Source organism: Pipistrellus kuhlii, unplaced genomic scaffold, assembly GCF_014108245.1.
Source record: "Pipistrellus kuhlii isolate mPipKuh1 unplaced genomic scaffold, mPipKuh1.p scaffold_m20_p_2, whole genome shotgun sequence".
In the NCBI taxonomy this organism is placed as follows: Eukaryota; Metazoa; Chordata; class Mammalia; order Chiroptera; family Vespertilionidae; genus Pipistrellus; species Pipistrellus kuhlii.
The window spans coordinates 41,641,160-41,650,950 of record NW_023425515.1 but is presented as its reverse complement, the minus strand read 5'-3'; the positions used below and the strand labels follow the sequence as shown (position 1 = coordinate 41,650,950).

Genomic DNA, 9,791 nt, shown 5'->3' with positions numbered 1-9,791 from the left:
CCAGGACTGGGCCTAAACTGGCAGTCGGACATCCCCTCAGGGGTCCCGGATTGGAGTGGTTGTAGGCTGAGCTGAGGGGACCCCTCCCATGCATGAATTTCGTGCATCAGGTCTCTAGTAATAATTATAATGTTCTGAGATGAGAAGCATCAAAACTGAACTTCTCTAATGTTTTCTCATGATATTTTTCTTCCTCAATGATTAAAAATAAGGCCAAACGATACACAGACAGATAGACACACACACATACACACTCAAACACATCATCCACACTATTTCTCAATGAAATTTTATTTATTTTTAAATTTTATTGCAAGTCTTGGTAAACATTATAGATTTGCCTCTGGCTCACCAAAAGCCCATAATACAAAATACCAAAAGACAAGCAAGTGAAGCTTAAAAAAAAAAAAAAGTATCACATCTATAAGAAAGAATCTTTCAAAAACAAAACATTAATAAAGTATATAAAACATTTGACATTTTACTAATTTTTGTACAATTATAAAAATAATAAAAAAAAACACACAACCCTTAAACATTCAATATCCCACACACTATATTTTCGAGGAATATCAAGAAAACAAATATTAATGGATTTAATGAAGAAAGTTCAGTTCTCCATTTCTGTTTCTTATCACCTCTAAACAAAAACCTTTCCATTTGCAACAAAGCCACAAGGCTTATCCCCTGAACTGGGGGAACATTAAGCCTACTCCCATTTTTGTGCCTTTATCCTTTTACCCCATTGTCCTAGCTACTCATACACTCAAAGAGTGTTAAGTTTCCATCAGGATGTGAGGCCAGTAGTTGCACCTAGACTCGGCTATTGCCAAATCCATGAAATACAGTACAGGAATTTCTTAGTTCCCTAGTGCCATCTGAATAGTGCTGCAATAGCTCAGAAGTCCTTACATTTACTCAAACACTCAGGATAGTAGAAGAAGCCATGTGTCCTCCTAGCTTTGCCAAGGCACAGTTTTCGTTCTTCCCCTTAATAGGTTTTCAAAGCTGCCTGCTTGTTCCACAAGTTAACAGTGCTTATTATCATTTAAGCACAATGAAACTTTGAAATCAAGGACTCACCCTCTTAAACATACAAAATAAAAAATAATAAAAAACAACTTTCTCTCCCCCCCATCTTAGTTATGACTTTTTTTTTTTCTTATTTGACCTTTTAGTTTTACTAACTGGTATCTCCATGAAAATATAAAACAACAACAACAACAACAACAACAACAATAAAATGTTTCAACTGTGGTTCTGAAAAACCCACTATCCCCAAAAGAAAAAGAAAAATAATTGAAATACAAAATATGTGATTTCATACACAAAACATATATACACATTTCAGATGAAACACATACATTATATTTTAGAGCCACATTAGCCCTTTTACACTTTAAAATACAAATGGAAGCTTATGTGCAAGGATAGCCCTTTACCAGAAAGTACAAGAGGATTTTACAGCTCATTAGCGTATATACAAAATATTTGTTTTATAGTTTGAAAAAAAAAAGTATTTGCTACAAAGTATGTTTCTAAAATATTTAGGGGAATATTGTCACAACTCTTTGTTTATGTGGTTCAAGCAACAGCTCCCACAGTAGGCTTATCCTCTGAACTGTGGGGACATTTTTATGTCTATGCACAGTCCAGGAGAGAGATGGATGGGGAATTGGGTTCTCACAGTTACTTTCCAACAAAACAAAGCTCTCATTGATCAAAAAAAAAAAGTGATATAGTGATGTAACGGATGCCACAGAGAAAAACCAATCTCCTAATTTTATATTTTCCAAATCACTACGCCTATTTTAAACCTTGAAGAGAGAAAGATAAACAAGCCTTTACATGCAGAATTTTATAGAATAGGAGGGTCTTTAAAAGAAACATTTACCAAATAATATTATCTGTTTCAAAAGGTCTTCTAAGAATTTAAATTCATGGTCCACTGAGGTCTCTTACTATTTAGTGGCAATTCAATATTTTCCTATATAATATCTGGTTTTCCTGGATATTCTGAAGAGACATTATGACTTCACTGTAAGAATTAAGTAGATGATATTCTTTTTAATCAACTCAATCTTAATTCTACCTAGAGTAGTAAATGTGTAATTGAGTTTGTTAATCTACTAATAAATTTCAGTTTTAAGGCTTCTATAATGACCACAAATATTTTGCCAATAATCACTAAGATATCAGGTGTCTGGTATTAAATTTGAGGGATTATTAATATATCCAGATAGATGATGTCATGAACCTTTAAATAATTTTAGCCATGACCCATATTCCCCATTCCCAACCAAAAGCAAGAGAGCATGATTTCCTTCCTCTATAGTGTGTGATAATATGAACTTTTTCTTATAATTGGATTAAATAACCCCAAAGTGAATCACCATCACTAGTAGGAATGCCAGTAACTAAGATAAAGCAAAATAGAGAATCATGTTACATATGTATATAGTCACACCCACATAATAAGTAATGGTAAATACAACTGAATCTATCCAAAGGTTTGATGTAGCATTTGTTTAGCATCAAAAGAATGGAAGGGACCTATACATAATTGTCACTTACATGTACCAGAAGCTCTAAATAGGTATTACAGTACATAGTATCCCTTGAGAGAAGGGGTTTAGATAAGCCATCCAAAACAAGTAAATTTAAAAAGTCACTAAGTGCAACTCAATTTCCTTTCCTTTAAATTATATTTTAAACAATACTCAATGCCACCCACTCAAAAATATATACTGTATATTTATATATTTAAATATATAGTCTTAGACTATAAGAGTGAAAATGCTTTATAAAAGTCAATGAGAGAGCTCTACAGCTTAAGAAGACACTCACTGCTTTTTGTGCTCACTTCTACTTATTCATGATAACTTTAATCTTGCAAATAATAGATTTGAAGGCTTAAAGCCAGAACCAGAACCAGACACCTGGTTGGACATTAGGTAAATGTAGCCTTTTACTTCTCCTTCCCTTAAGAGACCACACTGAGAAGAGGAAGGAGGTAGGGAGAATGCTTTGAAGGTCAAGCAGCAGTGCCTTGTAGGGTGGTGGGCTGATGGGAAGAATATGGAAAGAGCTCACACAATAGGGCTCACTCCCCCTCTTCCTTGATACGCTGTTGCTTGTTGCGACGAGCATCCATGTCAAAGTTGAAGTCATTCCACTCATCGCGGGGTGGGAAGGAGATGGTCTGGCGGAGAGTGAAGCGCACAGCATCAATAACACGCTCACCCCTGGTCTCACTGGAGCCCACACTGACTGTAGAGGTACCACTTGGGGTCCGCAGGAAGTGGGGAGGGGAGGAGAAGTCATGTAGCTGCCGGTGGTCCTGAATGCCTTTCCAGATTGCATGTCGGAATTGCTCAGGAATTTTTAGACTTGCCAAATCCTATGCAATAGGAAAGGGAATTAGTTAGGGAGAATCAGGTCAAAGAGACAACTGACATTTAGTCTGTGACATTTTGTCATTCCCCAGTGCTCCTCTGGTTTAACTGACCTGAATTTATTGATCTCTAAATTGGAAAATAAAATAGCTCTCCCATAACCTTTGACACTACAAGTAACTAAGCATAAAGATACAGCCTTGAATGCCATCTCTGCTTGTGGATAACTTTGCTCATTTTTTACTGGTAGTAGTTCCTTCTTTAGTAAAGTGGGGACAATAGTTAGTCCAGAGGGCAAAAATACCAAAACAGAAACATATGGTAAAATACCTTCCAATTCTCAAATCTACATGGTTCTAGTCACTAGAAGAAAGGTATTAATGGAATGACACCACCACTCAAATGAGGATTTGAGAAGAAAATAGTACTATCAGTTACTAAAGAATTTATATGTGCCATCTACTGAACTATTGATACATTATTTTATATTCATGATTTCACTTAATGCTTAGATTAGTGGTAGATATTATTATACCTATTTTTATATAGGAAAGCTGAAGGTTAGAGAAGTTGACAAGCCTAAGTTTGCATAACTAAGTGAATGACTTGGGGACTCAGGACAGCTTCTAAGATCAATGGCCCAATTTTCAAAAGGTCTCTTAGTGCTTAGATAAATTAAGGTATCAAAATGCAGTGTATGTGCCCATATTCTATGAATGGGAGTAGAAGGCATGATACATATGGTTGATTTTAACTAAGGTGGTAGCATCTCTTACATTTATCCACAGTAGCTCTTCATTACCTTGTTTCAGTGAGGGCTAATTTTGAAAAATTATATTACTACTTTAAAATTTTTATGGAATGACATATTGAGTAGAAACAACATTGTTCTTGGAGTTAGAACTGGACAGAGGAGCTTTTGTCACTGACTGGCTCTAGACCTTCATCAAGTCACTTATTCTCTACTGGCCTCATTGATAAAATTGAATACAATTCCTTTTTAGGTCATTGTGGAATAACATAAATATGGATGTGTAAGTATTTTGCAAATTATAAACCATACTATATAAATCTTAACCATGTGTATTATTGTTGTATTATTACTAGTCTATCCTTGCATCTTAGAGAAAATACTTATGAAAACTCTCTAATTTAATGGCACTTCTTTTTCAGAAAGGGATGTCAAATAACTTAGATTGATATTGAAAGACAAGCTGAAAAAGAAGTTTTATTTCCAGTAATGAGATGGAAGAAGCTGAAGTGAGAATGTAGAATTATATAGCTTCCCAATCTTTCCCAATTTGGACATTTGCATTATGGGTACTCCATTTCCTAGTCTAGGAGAAGAATATATTATAGAGAAGATAATAGATAAATAGATAAGTGAGCATAGTTCTTTATGCTTCTGATATTCACAATAATAAGTCCAAAACTTCTTATAATCTAGGCTTCATTAATCCGCATGACTGTCTGGATAGATTTTAACTCATGATAGACAGGTAAGAAAGCTGTGGCCCAGACACTGGCACAAGACCTAGCCAATGCCAGCAGAGAGAGATATACTTGTGGAGAACATCTACAGATCCTAATAGGCAAGGGAGCATCCTGACACATGCCCCAGTGGAGACAATGAGCAAGTAGAAGGTATAACTCTAAAAATGTAGGGAAGAGACATATTCCCTGTTCCATCATGTAGGGTTCCCAAACAGAGCAACTCCATTGTCTTCAATGGATGAACATCATTGTTGTTATCTAAAACCTTTCAGAACTAACTATGAAAGCTTTCCCTATAGTTTTACCTTCAGGGAGCAGCATCCAGAGCTGACTTGTGGGGTAGAGAGGGGTGGGAACAGGGGCAGCACAGCATATACAGTTTACCACAGGGCTGGGCATTCTCATGCTGCAAGGGCATCCCTGGCATCGGTGCTCAAGGAGAGGGAGGAAAAAAGTCCCAATTACAGAAGCAGGGGCAGAAGCAGAGGCAGAGAGGATCTTCTTCCACCAGTCCAATGGGACCTCTGGAAGCTGGTAGACAGAATAGTGAACCCCAAAAAGAGCAACATAAAAGGCAGCCAGGGTGGAAAATTACATTGTCTAAACCAGAACAATACACGTTCCCATGTGAGCAGCAGTTTAAGACATGGTATAGCTTGCTCCGAAGTATAAGCCAAAGAATATAAAAGCTAGAGGAGAGTGATTTTGAGCCCAATTGGATTAATTGCAGCCCACAGAGACAAAGCAATAACCACAAGTTTGCATTGCTACTAAAAAGCAGAGCTGGGATTTAAACTCACAACCAGTAATCTTTCCTCTTAATCATGGATTTCTGAGCCCTATTCTGATAGAATTGAAAATGAATGAATATATGGTTTTCACTGAGAAGAGCAGCTGAATCCCTTTAAAATCCCACTTTAAGGAAAGGCAGAAAAGGCTGATTCATAGAGTAAAAGACCAGAAGTTTACTCCTCAGGTTCTATTCCTGATTTTGACATCAACTCATCATGGCAAATGACTATATTGTCGTCTCTCCATGTTTTAAAGTGTGAGAATAATATCACATGCTTTCTGCTCTCCTCCCTAGGATCTGATACCAATTAATGAGAACATCCAAAAAGTTCTCTAAATTTGGAAATTGTTCATTTCTTGAAGGTAGGTATTAGATCTCTTCTTTCCCACTGTGTACACAGTATGCAGCAGACAATTCACTGATCAGACAAGCTGAGGAAGATTGATTGCAAAGCTTCCATATGTGCAAGCTGTGATCTAGGAATATTTCAATATGGATTCCATCCAAATTTAGGGTTGGAGGGGATGACAAAAACAAATTTTACAACCAGGGGGATTGTCCTACAAGGTGGTTGTCACCAGAGGGAAAAAATGAAGAAATAAAACTCAAGAGAAAAGTCTAACAGTTACTTACATCCATGGAGTAATGCTCAATCTGATAGATGGTGGTCAGCCCCTGGGTCGTGAAATAGTCCAGACATGATGAACAGCCCAACCTTGCTAAGAAACTGCAGAGGGAGGAGGGAGGAGGAAGGAGGAAACAGAAAAAGAAAGTTCACCCCAACTGCATTGGCAGATAAAGAAAAACCCAACATTTTGCCCTGGGATGTCCTATAGAAGAGACTATGGGTAGATTAAGTGTATGTGGTTCTTGGATTTGAGACTTGGGATGATAAATGAGTTGAAGTTTGGGTCTATAATATTAAAATCAACTATAAGTATTCCTGCAGAGCAGGAGTTTTCAAATGGTGATTGAATTGTAAGAGGCTCTATAATCGTGCCTTAGCAGCCATTGCAGGGGGTGAAAGGAAGGAGTCCAGCCGTCAGCTTCTCAGCCCTCTTGCCTCCTGGCTCTTCACTTCAAAAAGAGCATCTCTACTTTAATTGTTTGTATTTGAGGGTTCTGGGAATGGTTCTGAGAATGGAATGAGACTAAGATAAATTTATAGGCCACCATACTATGAAGCCATTAATGCTTGTTAATTTATGTTTTGGTGCTGGTCTCAGACTGATAATGCCACTAGTCTGTCACAGAACCAGATGCTTGGTGGGATAAGCTTTGCATTTTGCCATCCCTCTGATTGATGCTGCTAGTTTTATAGCACCAATCATATGGAGCTCAATGCATTATTCCAACAGCCAAATGAAAGAATTATTCTGCACATGAAGCAGATGATGTGTCCTGAGAGTGAGATTTGGGTGCCTATTCTTGCCACTGTGGGGAATAGATCTGTCAGGCTTCATGCACTTCTCTCTTCATGCTATCTGCACTCCTTTGCATGGAGTGTTCCCATTTGCCAAATAGCAAAGCAGCAGAGACCATCAGGTTCTTGAAAGTCCCTGTCATCTTAGTTAACATGAAAACTCTTTTATGGGTATGCAACTTCAAAATAATTATCCCATGTGGCTGAGAGCTATGAGGCCTAGAGAGCAAGAAAGGGAGCAGGATAGCAAGTTTACAGCCCTATTGGGAACCCCAGCCCTGGGCGCCAATTTGAAGGCCACAACTGACAGTGTAAAAAAAAAAATGGGAGGGAGGAGATAGGGAGCAAGTGAAGATGGGGAATAGGCATGATAAATTATATGCCTATAAACTCACATTTTCACTTTCTTCCATGTTGATTAGGGTGATGTTCCTTGATTAAACACTGCTGACCACTACATAGATCAGAGATAATAGTAGCTGAACTTCAACCATAGGGCTGCTTTCTTTCTTTTCAACTCTGCTATTAACTTTGGACAGTGTCCACCCTTCACCACCCAGAGATGTTTAGGACTGTGGCACATTCTGTGGACTCACCTGACAAGGCTGCAATCTGTGGGGTACGGAGGTGGGGGGGTGCAGTGGGAGGTGGATGGCATGGAGAGTGGGGGAGGGAGGGTCTGGGTGGGGCTGAGTCCATTCATGTCTCCAGCCACTGGCATGTGGGTGCCCATCATAGGAACTGAACAGAAGCAGGAGGAACAGAGAGGATTACTGCCATCGTCATGTACCAACATCCTAGTGGTCCGTCTTGTCTGGTTTAATGTACCTAATCTACCAGGCTTTCTTTTTAATCATATCTTTCACTTCATCCCCTCAAGTGCTCTACATCTCACCAAACTAAAAACTAATTACATGTCTCTTGACCTTTGTAGAGTCTCTTAGGACAATTTCTTCCTACTTCTTTCTGTACTTCTAATACTCTGTCCAATTCCTCATTGCTCCTGATGTTAATATTTCCCTTGTTGTATTTGCCTTCATGGGTTATATTTCTCTCTCCCTCGTTAGTCTAATCTCCTCAGACATTGAGATTAAACCTGTACCCATCTAAATCCCCATAGATACTAGCACAGTGCATGGCAATTTAGGTTAAGTGAGCAAATTAACAAATCTATGAGTGAGAGAATGAATATTTATTTTGGAGTAAGGGATTCATTATAATATTTTTTAGGAACCATAAACCTAATAAGGAATGCAATTAAAAATTCTAGCTTTCTTATGGTCCATTTCAGGATTGTATTCATACATTGATTTTTTTTTTTACTAAACCATAAACTGTAAGCATTCATTATAAAGAAGAATAGATTAATATAAATAATATTTATGAAAAAATTTGTATTCAGATAAAAAAGAAAAACAACATATATACCAAAAGATGAATGTAATTTACTTCTACTTTAATGAATAGCAGTGGGCCAAAGGGAAAAGACTTCTGCCACTAACTAGCCATCTAAAGAGCACAGGACTATATGTCTCATCAGTTTCTCCTCTGACTTTCCTGATGACAGCAAATTGTGAAGTATAAGTAAGAAAAAATAGGCAAAGTCTGTTACATAAATGTGAAGGATCCTATCATTACTACTCTCTTGTCATCCAAAGAAACACTTGAGGAATCTAAAATATCATAAGAAAGAAAAACAAAAAAGTGAATGAGTACTTTTTATTTTTTATTTTTTAAGGGGTCAGGTTGAGTCTTAGGTTGTATTTATCCCTAGTGAGAGAGCAGCCTGGCTCTAATGTCTTTGTTGCTATATCAGGCAATCACATCATATACATCTTCATCTCATTAAAGTCTGAATATGTGTCCTCAAACCAACAAGAGTCCTAATTCTACTCTCTTTTAACTTCATTAAGAAAATCCAATCTTTTCAAGGAAAAAATGAAAACACAGCTTTTTTTTTTTTTTTTTTTTTTTTTTTTTTTTTTTTTACTAAAAGTGTATTAAAAATGATGAAGGGTTTTGTAAGACAATTTGAGGCACTGTTTTTTGAGGGCATTACAGGATACATGTATAGTATTCGGGCTCCAATTCCCTGAAGATATTATACATCCTTTTGCATTTTTACCATTTTTGTGTGTGTTTTTCTTTCAAGTTTGGGTATCCACTTTGGTAGATTTAGATCTAGTGGACAAGATAATTGAATTTACACACAAAGCTATATAGCAATCATCCACTTGAAGGCCCAAATCTCACATTTTTTTTTACAGTTATACTTAGCTGTTATAAGGGATCTGTATGTAAATCAGTGAAAGAGAAACTCTTTCCTTATGTCAGTCATTAATGATTGTGAATGGAATGGAGTAGACAAGTTGAGAAGGCCAAGATTGCAGGGCACAGAATCATAGAATGTGAAATGTGCAGAGCGATGATTTTATGAATGGAAAGCTGAGCATTAGAGCAGAGAGGTGTCCTTCCCATAGTGATATAGCCAATATTGTAATAGAGTCCAGACTATAATTTATTTCTCTAGATTTTAAGTCCACCATACCACGCTACTTCCCACATGTTAGATGTATTTTCCTTTGACTATCTCAAAGAATGTAGGAAGCGAGTCTTCATCCATGCTGACTGTCCTTTTCACAGAGATCCTTATCCCTACTAAACAAATAGCCTTCTTCATCTCTAC

General features: G+C 37.2%; 1 protein-coding gene across 7 annotated transcripts in view; it reads right to left on the bottom strand.

The window, feature by feature from the left end:
• Nucleotides 1-269: 269 nt before the first annotated feature.
• Nucleotides 270-9,791, bottom strand: part of TP63 (tumor protein p63) — a 93,523-nt gene continuing 84,001 nt past the window's right edge. For 3 of the 7 annotated variants that reach the window (XM_036444768.2, XM_036444770.2, XM_036444769.2), the window contains 3 exons: nt 7,702-7,846; nt 6,316-6,409; nt 270-3,400 (listed from right to left, as the gene is read on the bottom strand). In XM_036444768.2, coding sequence (XP_036300661.1) covers nt 3,104-3,400; nt 6,316-6,409; nt 7,702-7,846 — 536 coding nt within the window. In that variant the 3' untranslated portion in view covers nt 270-3,103. The remainder of the gene's footprint in view (nt 3,401-6,315; nt 6,410-7,701; nt 7,847-9,791) is intronic. The other 4 variants (XM_036444776.2, XM_036444774.2, XM_036444772.2 and 1 more) reach the window with 3 other exon arrangements.